Below are 15,631 nucleotides of genomic sequence, written 5' to 3' on the forward strand. Positions count from 1 at the left end.
ATTTTCCATCAAGTGAATGAACCATATTTTACTAAACCCTAGCTCTTACGTTGGACAATTTGAGTGGTTTTCGTATTTATAGAAAACAGATTACATGGGGACAAACACTGTCAGGCATGTGGCATTTGAAAACATTTTGTATTATTTCCTTAGGATAGATTTCCAGAAGCAAAATCACTAGGTTAAAGGGTATGAACATTTTTATGGCTTTGAAACTTATTGCCATATGGCTTTCCAAAAAGGTTATACCAATTTACCCTGCCATCAGTAACATAGAGAAAGGCCTACTCACAGGTACTTGGCATTATCATTTTTTTAGATTTGGGGTGCAAAAATGTACACCCTCATTTTACTATACATTCCAAATATTTTAAGGCAAGTATAAACACTTTTTGTATGCAGGTAGTAGATCTTGTTGCTAGTTTTCTTTTAATTGTATGATGTTCTCATACTTTTATAGAGCTATGCAGCACTATGTGAGGCCTGTATGAATCCCTTTTCACAGTGAAAACCATTTTTGCAGTTGACTGTTTAAACTTTGTGTGGATGTGCACATAAAGGCATGTTGAAGATTCAGTATTTACCTACTTGAATACACATTTTCTCCTGTGTTGTTTGTTCTTCTACTTCTTCCCATGTTATAATTCTGCTCCACCTACAGTAAAAACCTCATTATTCTGATTTTCCCAAGAAGTGGCAGTTTAAGGACCTTTTGTTGTTGTTTTTAGCCTTTCTTTTTTGAGACAAGGTATCACTTTGTAGCTCAGGCTGGCCTGGAATTCATGGGGATCCTCTCGTTTTAGCATTCAATTATAAATTTAATTTAGAGATATGTCTATATCATACATACATCAACATAAATTATAGATATGTGATACCAACTATCTCAAAGCAATTTGCTTTCATGTTGGCGAGTAGTTACCTCAACTCACTTTTAGTTCATTACACAATCCTTTCTGTTGTGACTTAGACGAAGTTGCCTGTTAATTTAACTAGTTATTGTGCTTTTCATGGTTAAAAAATGGTCTTTCAGTTTTTTTCTCTTATCAACTTTAATACTGACGAATTCTAAAACAGCCTGCCTGAATCTTTACATTTTAAGACCAGAACTTTAAAAACGTGAAAACAGCATGTATTTACTAAGTTCATACCTGTATTTATTCATTCTTTGCCCCTCCCTTCTGGAAAGGTAGCGTTTTCATTAAAGAATAGCAACAAGGAACGTAGTGGGGAAAGAGCTCATCCACACCCATCACAAAAGACCTAACCTTGCAGAATACTCTTAGACGGTTTTGTCTTGGAAGTTGTGAAAGTATGGTCCATATCCACCGAACAGTACTTGTTGTATTTGTGCTAGCATGCTACTAGGCTCTTACGTCACAATGAATAAGACAGACAAAATACTGCCTTTACTGACATTAGTTCAAAACCTGCTTCTGTATTTGTGCACATTCCTCATGAGCATCACTGACAGCAGCAGGTCTCAAGGTATGTGTAAATCAGTATTGTAATTGTGTTCCTACAGTTGATCTTTTTCACCTTTGCAGTGATGTTTCCCCTCACATTTATTAACAGATGCTTCCTTTTAATTATGTTTCTCCTCCTCTTCTTCCCTCGCTCCTTCCTTCTTCTTTTGGTACAGGGTCTTGCTTCATTGTCCAGACTAGCCATGAGCTTTCATCAATCCTTCTTTGCCTGCTCAGTGCAAGAGTCACTGTGTCTGGCAAGATGCATTTCTTCAAATGGAGAGATTTGGTTGAGGAGAATGAGCATATTTAAGGTTTCTGTTAAAATCCCCAAACTGAACTGAACATGGTAGCATAGACCTCTTCACTCAGCACTCAGAAGCTGGTGGAGTTCTTTGAGTTTCAGGCCACCCGGGCTGTGTACTAAGACCCGACAGAATTAAACCAAACCCTAGAAACCTCAAAACTTTTTCTAAAGAATTTACCAACTTTTATCACCTCTGAAGATGGACAAAGGGAATGTAAAAAATCAACTTGCCAGCACTTAATCTCTCACTTTCTTTTTCTAATTAAGAGGTATCTCAGTTTCGGGTTTTTGTCTTTGTGTCTGCTTTGTTTTCTTGAGAAAGCTTCTCAGTGTCTACCTGGCTGCACCGTTTCCTGAATGTGCGCCACCATGTCCTGGAAATTTCCTCCCTCTTCCCCATCCTTTTCCCATTCTTTTTTTCTTCCCTCTTCTTTTTCTTCCCTCTCCTCCTAGCCTTTCCTCTACCAGCCAGTTTCGTTGTTTCTTTTTCTACTTAAGTAAACTACGTTTCTTTAAAGTTTTTCCTGTTCATGTCCTTTTCACTCCTTGAGGTACTTACGTTCCACGCTTGTGAATCCTTTAAAGAGTCCTGTTGGTACTTAACTGCCCTCAGAATTATCTCAAAGAAATAAAGCAAGAAACCATCACTGTGTTCTAAAGCCAGTGAAGCCAAGCCCAGGCTTATAGACCTTTCTACCTTTCCATCTCAGCCCTGCAGCAGGTTTAACACAGTCCTGGAGAGGCCCCAGATGCTAAGCAACTCACTGGACTTTGCTTGTCCAGACTATGGCAGATACAGCCTTGAAAAGTGCAGCTGGGCTTGACTTGGCTTCCCAGTAATCAAACCCAGTTCTTCCAACAGGGGTAGAAAGAAAAGTTTACAGCCTGAAGGATACAAGTGATTACAAAGTATCAGAAACAGGCAAAAAAGGGGAAGAGGGGAATATAGGAACACAGAGAAAAGTTAAGAGTGAAAAGAAACAAAAACCCCACCCTAAATCCACAGAACAGATTAGTAAGTTTGTATTTTATAGTGTGTGTGTGTGTGTGTGTGTGTGTGTGTGTGTGTGTTAGTTTGTTGACCATGAGTTTAGCTTTGTTACGTCTCACCCAAGCTTACACAACTCAGAAACTTTTTAAGCCACTAAAAAATGATGGGTGTGTAATTAATTAGGTAACACAGATCCACTGGAAGGCCCATGGAAAAGCATCTCCCAAACTGAAGAGATGTGAGCCTTACCAGTTCTCATAACTAAAAACAGTCATGGGGACACAGTATCTGATGGAAGAGGACAAGGAGTGATTACAGGAATGGTAATATCCACTGCAACTGGCTTCAGTATCAGAGCAATCTTTGCTCTTCCATCTGACCCTCTTAGCACTGTAAGAGGCTGGTAGGATCCCATACTAACAGGAGAGAGAGATGGAGTGGGAACAATCATCCTGTAGCTGATGTCTGCTTCTTGGTAGTATTTTGTGGCACCTTGTGGGGAAAATTACTATATTTTTAGGGGATGATTTGCATTAGATTAGACTTATATACCACCTGAAGTGGTTATTCATCACATTTCCCCAAATTCAAACACAGACATCACAAAAACAAACAGAAGAAAAATCAAGTGCAAAGCAGGGTGTCTTGTGAAGGAGGATTTCAGGTTAACATTTCATAACTGAAGAGTTGCTCCTGGGTCAGGGCGGTGGCATCACAGTACCTTGAAGGGCAGCTTAAAAAGGCACCTCAACAGCCTCATTAGTAAACTGAATGGAGGTAGCTGAGTCCTTAGTGTAGTGGCGGCAGGTACTTCTCTCTCTAAACTTAAGATCTTTTCGTTGTTTAACAACGTGGGAAGTATTATTTGATACATGCCTGTTAAGTTCTATATTTTAGGCTTTACTTTTGGCGGGTGCTAGGGATCAAACCCAGGCTCTTGAGCACTTGGGCAAGCACTCTATTATTGAACTGTATATCCCCAAACAGCTTTCAGATATTTTGCCAAGAACATTGTCTTTTTTTTTTTTTTTTTTTTTTGTATTTTCACCTGTATATCAAGGTCTAGTGATCCCTCCAGGCTCAGTCCAATATAACTTCTTTTGGTTCAAACCCATTGCCACTTTAAACACAATTCCATTGCACAAAGGTTGTCACACAATTGGATGCTCCTCTGCTTTGTACACAATTATTCTCACTCTCCACGGAGAGGCTGCTTCTGAACCACTGACAGTTTTTAACTGATAGTTAATAATGCTGCAATCTCATTTTCTAATTCCTGTAACAATAGTACTTCTTGATCTTTATCTATTTTCTTTCTGCCCAACCTCACACTGAAGATTATAAGTGCATTCCCAATTGTTTTAGTATTTGGTAGTCCCTAAATACTCTGCTTGGGACTCCATGAATCCAAACACACCAAAGAGTCATGGAGTTGTGGTTAACCATTAGCCTTTGGGCCTCCAGGCTATTTCTAGGGTATTGAATTTCCCTCAGAAACTCACCTTTCACACACAACCAATGCTGCAATCCCAACCATGCCCAAACTCCAAACTGGCTGGCTGCTGCTGTAATGTCCCATAATGAAAACTGGGTGTCTTCTCATTCAGATCCTGCCTACCTGTACCCTTTCGGTCAAATCAAAGTGTTGGGGTGTTGATCCACAAACAGATCACGATCCCACCGGACACAGGACTTTGTCAAAACTGGAATACCTTTCCTTCTTCCCGTCCAGGTGAACTTCAGTAATGGGGTCCTGTTCCGGACATGGAACTCCTGGCAGGAAGCGAGGAGACTCGGCTTTGCACACATCAATTGTGAAAGAAATTTGTGTCGAGCATATACCAGCATATAGCCCCTTTATGTAAGCTCACCCAATGTGTGTCTTTGGAAAGTTACGTATGACTTACAGTTTTGAGTATCTCTCTATTGGAAGAAAAATAGTGTGTTGGCTCACTCATTTTTTTTTCTTTCTCTGAACATTGGCTCATCTCTCACACGGCTCTGCCATTCTTGCTTCTATGAAATTCTTCTCCCAGCACCCCTGCCCCTGGACACTTGTGGGAGAGGAATGCACAAATTCCTTTGAGGTTCCATCATTGGAACACGTTCTCAGAAGCTGCAAACAGGAAGTTTTTGTACTTCTATTTTGTGCTTGGGGCAAAACTGGCCTCCAGCTAAGAGACTGCAAAAAGAAACGCAGAAGTCATGCAACCTTCGTGATCTCTTACCTAAAACTTTTTTATGAGGACACTGCCATAGATCCACCCAAGGCAGAACTGGTGTCTCACGTGCAAGGCAGAGCCCCGCCGGCCAGAAATGTCAGGTGATAGCCCCCCAAACTGCCTCACTCCACTTTTCCCATCTTGAGCGGGACATTTCCAAAACAGTTCGGGATTTCTCAGTTTTCAAAGCGTCCAGGGGGGCCGTCCCCTTTGGCAGGGACACTGCAGAATGGGAGCCAGAGAGGAGCTGAGGTCGGTCCCCGGGGTCGCAAAAATCCTCTCCACCTCCCTCAGAGCCCAGGGCTTCACCTTGCCTCTCCTCCCTTCAGCTCACGGAGGGGCCAGCAGCAGCTCTCCTGCGCCTGACTTGCTTGGCCTCCTCCGTAACACCATTCATTGGGTTGCCTCTCGGGGCACCAGGGAAGCCCCAGCCACGCGCTAGGGCCCTGGCTCAGGTACGGGGATCCCCTGGCAATCCCGGGGGGGGGGTGGTGGTGGGAGGGGGCGGCTAGCCTCAGGGGCGGGTAGTCCAATGGACAGCGTTGACCTCACCCCCCCCACCCCCCACCCCCCACCCCCCACCCCCCGGAGGCGGGCCCAGGCCGGAAGCCACCCGCGGCCCCGCGAGACCGCGCCCCCGCCGCCTCCTCCTCCTCCTCCCGTACAAGCTCGGCGGCCAAGGGCGCTGGGGCCAGCCCGCCGGTCCCCGCCGCGCTCTTTGTCCCGGCCGCGCGCGGGCGGACGCGTGCGCATCTGCACCCCCCCCTCAACACCCCGCATTCTCCCCCCCCCCCCGCCCCGCTAGAAAGGAGGCGCGGCGAGGACGCGCGCGCGCGCGCGCGGGGGGGCGCGCACGAGCAGCTCGCCCCCTCCCCGCCCCCCCCCCCCGCTCCTCCCTCCCTCCCTCCTCCGCCAGGCCGGCGGCGAGCACGCGCGCCGCCGCCGCCGCCGCCGCCGCGCCCGCCCCTCCCCCGCCCGCCCGCCCGCTCGCTCTCTCGGAACTTGCTGACTGCGCGGCCGGGAGGAGCCGAGCCGAGCCGAGCCGAGCCGGGGCGGCGGGAGGCTGCGCGCGCGCGCGCGTGCGGGGGGGGGGTGCTCCCGCGTCCCTGCCGAGCTCGGCCGGCGGCGGCGGCGGCGGCGGCGGAGAGCGCCCACCCCACCGTGGCTCCCCGGAGCGCGGGGCGGCGCCACCCTCCGGCCGCAGCGCGGCACTGCACGGCCGCCTGCGACTTTCGATGTTCCACACTCCCGGGCCGGAGCCTCGGCGGCGGCGGCGGCGGCTTTTTTTTTTTTTTCCCGCCCCCCCCCTCACTCCTCGGTCGTCTCTCTCCCCCCCCCCCACCCCCCCACTAGCTGCCTCCATTTCCTCAAGGAAGGCTCCTCGGCGCTCTCCCTCCCCCACAGCGTAGCGGCGCACGAGCGGGCCGGGCGGGCGGCCGAGGTAAGGGCGGCGGGGCCGGGGCCCGCGTGGGGGGCGGCGGGGGCGGGGGCGGCAGCTTTGTTCGCGCCGGTCGGGCGCCGCGCTCCTCAGTCAGCCGCGCTCGCTCGTCCGTCAGCGGCGCGGGCCGGCGGCTCCCGCATCCCCCCGGCGGGCGGGCGGGCGAGCGGGCGGGCGGACGGGCGAGCCAGCGGGCGGGCGGGCGCAGTGGCGCGGTCCCCTGCGCGGCCCTCCCCACAAAGGACCGCGGAGCTGCGTGGCCCCGGCGCTCGCCCCGGGGCGGGCCGCGCCAATTTGTTGCACTTCTGGGGGTGGGGGGGGTGGGGGAGGGCTTTTGTTTGTTTGTTTGTTTTGCCCTCGGGCTTTTGGCCGCTTTGCGGATTTTTTTTTTTTTTTTTTTTTTTTTTTTGACAAAATGTCGGTCGGTGAGGGAGGAATCGAGCGGGGAACGCCGGTGGCACCGGGAGCTTTGCAGAAGGTGCTGTTCGGATCCTGCCCTTCCCCGGGTGGCAGCTCCGGCGTGGCCGGGTGAATCGTCGCCGCTGGCCGTGGGGACGGCTTGTGGGGCGGCTGCCAGTTGATTCTTTTTTTTCTTTTTTTTAAATTGGAGTGCTGTGTTCTAAGGCTTTCGGTGCGCACGGGAGGACCCGCCACCGTCAATAAGCATATGGGCGACTAACAGGGTATGTTTCCCTCTGGGAAGGAGGATTTGGTAGCTCAGACCGGTGTCAGCCTGTAAATATTTAGACGATATTAGTGACTTCTGAACATTCTCAGTGAGATCTGTTATTTACAGTTGTCATATGTTATTAATGCCCGTTGCCCAAGTTCCCTGGCAAATCTGTTTCATGCCTCCTGAGAAAGTAGACAATTGATAGATTGTCTAAGGGATGGGGGAAAAAATGTGAGTGGGTTTTCTAACTTGAGTTTGGTAAATCTCTCAACGCCTGTGTTGTAAGACACATCAGCCTCCCTGTAACCTTGCTGCGCCTTAAGTATGGGGACTTCCGAATTTTTCCAATTAAATGCTCTCATAGGTGCTTACTGAGGAAAGAGCGTGCTGCTGGGTGGTGATGATTATTATTATTCTTATTATTTCAAGGTTGAACATTTCTCCACCATCCCTTCTCTCCTTAGAAGTTTTCCCAGAGATAACTTCACCAAGATGTCCAGTGATAGGCAAAGGTCGGATGATGAGAGCCCCAGCACCAGCAGTGGCAGTTCAGATGCAGACCAGCGAGACCCTGCAGCCCCAGAGCCTGAGGAGCAGGAAGAAAGAAAACCTTCTGCCACCCAGCAGAAGAAAAACACCAAACTTTCTAGCAAAACGACTGCTAAGCTCTCCACTAGTGCTAAAAGGTAATGTCCGCAAGGCAGGACTCAGGTGGTCAGGTTGCCTTGTGTCCCGCCGCCGGGTGGTTTTGTTGGTCTAACAACAGTGGTGATAGTTCAGAAATACTTCTCCATCAGATGCATTTGGACTTGAATGAGCTGTCATTCTGTGTGTGGTCTATCAGCAACCTTCCTACTACAACTGTTGCCTTGAAAGCCAAGTGGACTTTGCTCTGTACTACGGTCACTGGAGGAGTTGTCTCCAGCAGAGCTGAGGCTGGCTCTGACAGATGAAGGAGCTGGCAAGGAAAATTTGGTGAACCCAAATTAGATGGTACATTGGAGACGTTTCCTTTTGTGAGTCATGCTTGAGTGAAATGGACCGTTCTAGAGCTCAGCAGTGCCTCACTCCGTAAAATTGAATGGTTAGAAATGATAATATTTACTAGAAAAATTGGCGAATACCAGACTCGGTCATATTGGAAAAAGCAGGTCTTACGGTGTGCTTTAAATTGGCCCACCGTTTGGAGGAACAAGACTCTTAAGTCTCATGGCACAGGTGTAACTGTGGATAAATTATTGTATCCCTCCTCCTGGTGAGGGCAGATACAACTGAAAAGTAGCCAGTTCCAGCTTCAGATGCCACCCACCCGGTGACGGCAAACGTCACTGCCCTTCCTCTTCACTCTTCAAACTTGTGGGTATGTTTGACAGGTTGACTCGGCAGCAGGGGAAGCATCACTGAGTCGACCTTACAGATCAGTTTTCTGTTGACTTTTATATTCTGGGATGACAGAAAAAAATTCTGCCAGGGGGAATGTGAGTGGAAGGAGTGTTGGGATATCTAGAGAAACAAGCAATTCAAAATGAAATGTGCTCACAACATTACCCAGGACAGGTGTTTTGTTGATTTTTTTTTTTTTTTATTGGTCATAAATGAAGGAAGAAAAATGTAAAAACTGATCAGATATTATGTTTTTATTGTGATTCAAACTCTTTGTGTGGATTTTAACTCTAATCAAATGCTAACAGCTTTAGAATATTTTACTGACCAGGAACAGTTTTTGAAATAATCTAAAGTGCTCAGTTTGCTGTAATCTTGTGGAGGGACGTATTAAACATGTCTGAAGTTTGGAAAACATCCTCATTTTGAAGACTATCAGTGTTATCTTTTGCCTGTAACTTGAGCTTATATATTTATCTTCTTCCCCACTACAAATTTGTAGAACTTTAAAGGTATATCTGAAAATCAGAGACGACAGTCCTCCTTAATGTGAGTGCCAATTTGAAATTTCTCATTGGCAAAGATGTTTATAAATTTTAAACTTTTCTGACAGATAAAAAAATGTTGCCAAAAACTGTTAATGTGCTCTTGTAGCAGCCTATTAATTTTTAGCTCAGTAAAAAGTGACTTGAAATCATTGTCAAATTCTCTGGTGTTTTCCCTCCTCCCTTTTTGTCTCATTTGCATATAAGCTTGAAAAGAGAATTTCCTTGGTAAAAAGTGTGTTTTCATAGATGATATATCCTTCACGTAGTAGTCAGAAAGGACTATTTCCCAAATCAGGTGTAAGTGACACACTTATTTACAGGAGCACGTGAGAAAAAGAGCTGCAAAGTTTCTGCTCAGGGATTTGGGTTATGCCTCTGAGAACAAAGAGGAAGCAGCCATGTTAGCATTACTGAAGGCAAAGCCAGCCTTGCATTTAACTGCATGGTGGTAGAGGGCAGTGTGATTCCCGGTTATTCTGTGGACTGCCTCACAGCCTTTTTGTTTGTTCTCATTTCACTGACAGAATTCAGAAGGAGCTAGCTGAAATCACCCTTGATCCTCCTCCCAACTGCAGGTAAGAAACACACTTTGTTTGCATTCCGAGTTGTGGAAAAATACTGAGAAATGAATGGTCTTGCCTGGGTAGATGTGCAGCCGAAGAAGCTGCCTTCATTTGTTAGTGCACTCTTTTGAAGTGCACGAAACTGAAAATTAATTAAATGAAAATGGGAGAGAAGATATTCTCTAGCATGGATCCATCGAGAACTTACGAACACAGGCTTTTGGCTTCTGAAATTAGTGTGGATGGTGTTGGTTTTGCTTGTATGTCTGTGGAGCATTTTTGTTCACAACTGTGTTTCAGTGATTTCTAAAATTTTCAGCTTTAAAGAGCCGTTTGTGTGCAATCTGAACTGACCTTCCAGATTTAGAAATTGCTGAATGTAGGGTTAGAAGATGTAAGTGCAGCAGTAAACAAGAGTGCAGTCGTTTCTGTTGGATTTCTTAGTCACTCGCCTTAAGGAAAAATGTTAGGTGCTAAACTAATAGTTTCAGTGGTTGTTTCCTGGAGGATGCATTGTTGGAATTATTTATATTTTAAGCAATTATCCTAATTCCTCGAAAGTTCTTGTAAGTAGAAAGTAAATTGTAATTGTGGAAAGAATTTCACTGGAACCCAGGTAGAATAATTTAAGATTGTTGTGTTTAATAATGTTAAGATGCATCAAAAGTAGCCAGTGACAGTTTTTCTCAGTTTTTTCTATTTCATCTTATACACTATACTTTTAATTTTGAACAGTGATTATATGGCTTATAAAATGCATCAAATTTAGAGATAATTGAAATAATTTGCATAGAGACAGATGCTTATGATTGAGAGTGTCTGGTGCAGTTGTGGCCATGTTATAGTTTGGTAGAAAAATGCTTTAGCGTTTAATCTGTTTCTGCTACAAATTCTGTGTTTGCTTGTGTTGATCAGACATACCTCTGAAGTTAGCTATAGACACAAATGTAATAATTGACCTCTTACTGTATACATTAATTAGATCTGTTGATAAGATGATCTGATTCTGAATTTAGTAGTTTTGCATATTAAAAGTAGGTATGTCCAACCAAAGTATTAACGTAGGAGGTTATGCTATCCAATACAGTAGCCACTAGTTCAAAATGACATGTTAAAAGTGTGACATATGCCCTGCTTTTAAAAGCTTAGCAGAGCATAAAATTTTGCTGTTAAATGTTGAAGTGAGAATATTATAATTATGTTTAATAAATGTTATTAAAATTATTTTCACTTTTTCCCATTTAGTTTAGTTATAGGAAATTTACAAGTAATTATGAGTGAGTAATGTCATATTTTTGCTGCTTTAAAAATAAGTTGAAGTATCTGTCCAGCCTCCCAAATGGTGTGTCTAATCTGTGTTCATTTAAGAAGGTCAAGTTAAGTTTGCTCTCTGAATCATTTAATTTTCAATATGTATACTTATTTTTCCCATTATAAGAGATGTAAAGTTCAGTACAAAACTCAGGTATTTAAAAGTTGCATGTAGGAGCAAATATTTTAAAAGGTGGTTGACTTTTCTGCAAATAGCACGATCCAGGAGACAGGAATAATCTACGGAATGTGGTAGACATGTGTTGATTGCCCTCAGAGCAGTGTGGCAGTGGTGAAGGAACCAACTTTTACATTAAACCCTGGAATGTTTCCACAAGATCACTGAGAATTAATTTGGAGGAAATAGACATTTTCTATGGGGCAGAGAGTTTGATTTGTTTTGAGTTTTTCCTCTGTACCGGTCTTTAAGATAGTGCTTAGCATTTGGCTGTTAGACTAGTGGGCTAGTGAGACTTAGAACATGCTTGTGCACAGCTGTTTACCTGTTTTCCCTTGCTGCCCTTGATAACTGTCAACTATTACAGGTGACGTCTTTCAGGTCTCTATTTCTTTAGCATCTGTATTTCTTTGAATCTGCATAAGTAATTAGAAAAAAAGTGGGCATTGTAAATTATTTCCTGGCACTTCGAAGTCAAGCTTTCTTCTCTTGTATATCTTACATGTAAAAAGACCAGAATCTTGGGCATGTCTAATTCTGTGTGAAAGGTCTACTCCTTATCTAGGGTAGAAACTTGGTAGATTGACTGTTTAATGCAGGAAGTATAGAATTTTGACAGACAAGCCTAAATTTGCATTGTGTTTTTTCTGCCTTCATATCAGATCTGGGAAAGAACACCACAGTGTTCTTTAAATTCTTAAGTGTTTATTGTAAGGCTGTGGAGATTGTATACTTTAAATTTAATCTTTATTTAGGCTACCATTAAAAATGAAATTCTATATTCATAAGTACATTTAAGATATGTGGGTTTATATTGTCTGAAATGTAAAAAACCCAATGCTTTTGACTTTTCGTGTATACTTTTGACTTGTTGGTGTATAGTTATTTAATCAGAATACTATTATGGATGTGAATTTTATTTTTTACAAGCTTGTCAAAGTATGACAGATTTAATTCTTCCTCGGGGCAGAAATGTAAAGTATAGCTGTGTATCTCAGAAAAAAGGTTGAAAAATCCAGGAAAATTCAGAAATAAAGCCAAATTACTCGGACTAGGAAGAATTTTCTTAAGTTTCTTCTTTTGATTAGCATTCTTACCTTAGGTCTAATCACCCAGAGTGAACAGGTGTTGAATTGGTTGTTAAATTGTGTGCCCTTAAGTCAGATTCATTGTGGTTTGGTAGATTTTTCTTTTATTTTTTCTGGTACTAAAAACTTTGATAAAGATGTTATCTCCAATGATTTGACTATATTTCAGTTCTGGAATTATGAGGCGCTGCTGCCCACAGGCAGGCTAGGACTCCCTTCTCAGTGAAGTCTCTTTGGAAACACCCTCCCAGATATGCCCAGAGGGGCATCTCCTAGGTGATTTCAAATGCAGCAGGTGGCTCACGAAGATTAGCCACCACAGATACAGTGTTTATTTATTGGTTTAAATTTATAGTCTTGCCATCCAGGCCTCAGATTAAGCTATAAATAATTGATATGCTAGTAAAGTCGAAAGAAAATTGTATGGGCATTGCTCTGCTTTTAGAGAAACCTGTTGACATGACCATGGAGTGATGTGCTAACAGGGTGACCTCATCTTACAGGCACCACTTGTAGAGAGTGCTTGTTTAGAAAGGTGCTGTTTCGCCGGGCGGTGGTGGCGCACACTTTTAATCCCAGCACTCAGGAGGCAGAGCCAGGCGGATCTCTGTGAGTTCGAGGCCAGCCTGGGCTACCAAGTGAGTTCCAGGAAAGGCGCAAAGCTACACAGAGAAACCCTGTCTCGAAAAAACCAAAAAAAAAAGAAAGGTGCTGTTTCTAACTTAGTCCCCAATTTCTCTGTATGTATAAACAAGTACAAATGCATGCTTCTAAAATACTCTTTAACGTTCTTAGGCTGAATCTGTTATGATGCAGACATTTAGGGTATTGGTAGATAGTTTTTGGATGTGGGAAATGCTTTATTTGGGGGAGATATTAGAGTTTTAAGCTTATAATGATATATTTCAGATAAAACCTAAAATCAGGTGCTTACAAATGTTGACAGCTTACCCCTGAAGAAACATAAGCCTGGAAGCCTGAGTTCTAAATGAGAATCTGGTAACTGCTCCTTGTTCATAAGCTCAGTTGGGGATTTTCTTCTACCGTCTTCTGGGTATTGCTGAAACTGCTTTTTATGGTAGATCAGACTCTTGCTACGGACAGGGTGACCTGTAGTCTGCATCCTGGGTAGAATTGTGGGAAGTACAGAGTATTGTGTCTCCCTCCCTTTGCCCTGCTCCATCTTCTCCCAGAGGTGTGGAATTAGAACCTCGAATGTAACAAGACTGGAAGATGAGTTTGCTAAGGTTTGGAAAGTCCTAGTGTAGAAATAAGACTGTCTGGGTTCAGATCCTTGCTCTGCTTCTTATCAGAATGTCCCATTCTGATTATTAGCTTATGCTGTAGTTTTAGCCTTCTATTTTCTCAATTCTAAACTGCGAAATTCCAGGAAAATACTTACTTTGTATATGTTTGTCCTTATTTCAGTAGTGGTGATATTTCTAATATAATTCTAAGTTACCATTTTTACTTGATTATAAGAGAAAGCCCAAACTGACCTACTCTGGTAGTAGGATGGCCAAACACCCTAACTGTCGTGGTGGAACTCTCCATCCAGTGACTGATGGAAGTGGATGCAGAGATCCACAGCCAGGCTGCCCAGGTAGAGCTCTGGGGCGAGAAAGAGGAGGGATTGTATGAGCGAGAATTATTGAGACTATGATTGGAAAAAGCACAGGGACAAATAGCCAAACTAGTGGAAACACATGAGCTATGAACCAGTAGCTGAGGAGCCCCCAACTGGATCAGGCCTTCTGGATAAGTGAGACAGTTGATTAACTTGAACTGTTTGGGAGGCCCCCAGGCAGTGGGACTGGGACCTGTCCTTAGTGCATGAGCTGGCTGTTTGGAGGAGCCTGGGGCCTATGCAGGGACACTTTGCTCAGCCTGGGTGAAGGGAGGAGGGGACTGGACCTGCCTGGACTGAATCTATCAGGCTGAGCTGAATCCCCAGGGGAGTCCTTGCCCTGGAGGAGATGGGAATGGGGGGAGGGCTGGGGGGGTGCTGCGGGAGGAGGAAGGACAGGGGAATCTGTGGCTGATATGTAAAATTAAATTATAAAATTAAAAAAAATTGATTTTCACAGTAATCTTACTTCTCCTATATAAATGAATATAGGAGAAGAACTTGAGACTTTAAGACTAAAGACTCACACCCCACCCCACCCCCACCCCCACCCACTCACCCAGAGAAGTAACTGAAAACAGTAACCCCTCAAAGGTCGTAGTTTTATTAGGATCTGTTAACACTCAGTTCAAATGATGTCAGAATGTATGTGGGAACAATAAGTACTTTTAAAAAGTTACATGCTGCAAATTATGTTCTTCTCTATATGCAACTGTTTGATACCTTATTCCTTCTTCTCAGCTTGAATGTGATGCTGTAATTTGCTTGGACGTTCAGATTGTTGAGAAGGCAGAACTTGACTTTTTGCTTTTTACAAATATGAGAGAAAAACAAAACCAGGCACAGGTTTAGAGAATAGAATATGATTATTGTCCTTCTTCCCATGTCTTTCAACAGGGAAGTATGTTTGGCCATTTTACTGGATGCCTAGATACTAGAGGATGAACTGTATTAAATTTTTTAGCTTTTCTTCTTGATCAGTGGTTTTGTACTGGGCAGCACTCCTATCACTCATATTGGGGATAGTTGCCAATGCCCAGAGACATCACTGTTCTTGAGAATTGGAAAAGGAGGCCACTAGATTTAGTGGGTAGAAGTCAGAGATGCTGCTGTATCCCCTGTAAAACATAAGAGAACTCTTCCACCCCAAAGAATTACCAGAACAAAAGCATCAGTAAGGCTGGGAGGAACATTGTAGACACTTGATCATGTCCTCTGCCTCTTAGATCATTGGATAGTTTGCTTTTGACTATTTTCCTGGTGATGTCAGCTTTAATGCATTCACCTGTGCTTCTCTCCTAACAAGTCCCCATCTCTTGCCAGTCCTCTATTAGAGTTTACATGTGTCTTATATTATGATGTATGAAGCCACAGGAATTGGTACTGTGAGTACCTGCTAAATTACAGCTTTTTAACTCATAAATGCTTTCAGCAGTGTTTCTTTTAGGTCTTGTAACTGTTAATAGTACCATTGGCATGGTATGCTTTCAGCTGATTCTATCTATGGTGTTCTAAGGACTATTAAGGTAACATAATGGAGAAATATGCAGGGACAGAGATAAGGGATCAGTGGTAGAGTGCTTGCTTAGCATGTGTGAGGCCCTAAATTGAATTCTCAGTACCACAAACCAAAACAGGGAAAAAATACCATTGATGAATCATCAAAGTTCAGTTTTAAACTAACTGAATTACACACTAGTAAGAAGGCCATGCTCTTCATCTGCTTTTTATTTTCATTATTAAAATACTAGCCTGCCAGGTTGCCATACTATTGCCTCAGTTTCAGATTCCTTTATTTCAAACTTTTGAGTCCAGGTATGTTTCAGGATGCATGAA

The 15,631-nt window shown here is 44.0% G+C and overlaps 1 protein-coding gene across 2 annotated transcripts in view; it reads left to right on the plus strand.

Moving 5' to 3' along the window:
* Positions 1-6,316: 6,316 nt before the first annotated feature.
* Positions 6,317-15,631, plus strand: part of Ube2e3 (ubiquitin conjugating enzyme E2 E3) — a 59,941-nt gene continuing 50,626 nt past the window's right edge. Inside the window, exons 1-3 of one of the 2 annotated variants that reach the window (XM_052723464.1) lie at positions 6,317-6,427; positions 7,562-7,783; positions 9,553-9,603. In XM_052723464.1, the coding sequence (XP_052579424.1) occupies positions 7,590-7,783; positions 9,553-9,603 (245 nt within the window). In that variant the 5' untranslated portion in view covers positions 6,317-6,427; positions 7,562-7,589. Of the gene's footprint in view, positions 6,428-6,828; positions 7,108-7,561; positions 7,784-9,552; positions 9,604-15,631 lie in introns of those variants that run through there. The other variant, XM_052723463.1, reaches the window with a different exon arrangement.

The sequence above is a fragment of the Peromyscus californicus genome, unplaced genomic scaffold (genome assembly GCF_007827085.1).
Source record: "Peromyscus californicus insignis strain IS unplaced genomic scaffold, ASM782708v3 Scaffold_7__1_contigs__length_154581171, whole genome shotgun sequence".
Lineage (NCBI taxonomy): Eukaryota > Metazoa > Chordata > Mammalia > Rodentia > Cricetidae > Peromyscus > Peromyscus californicus.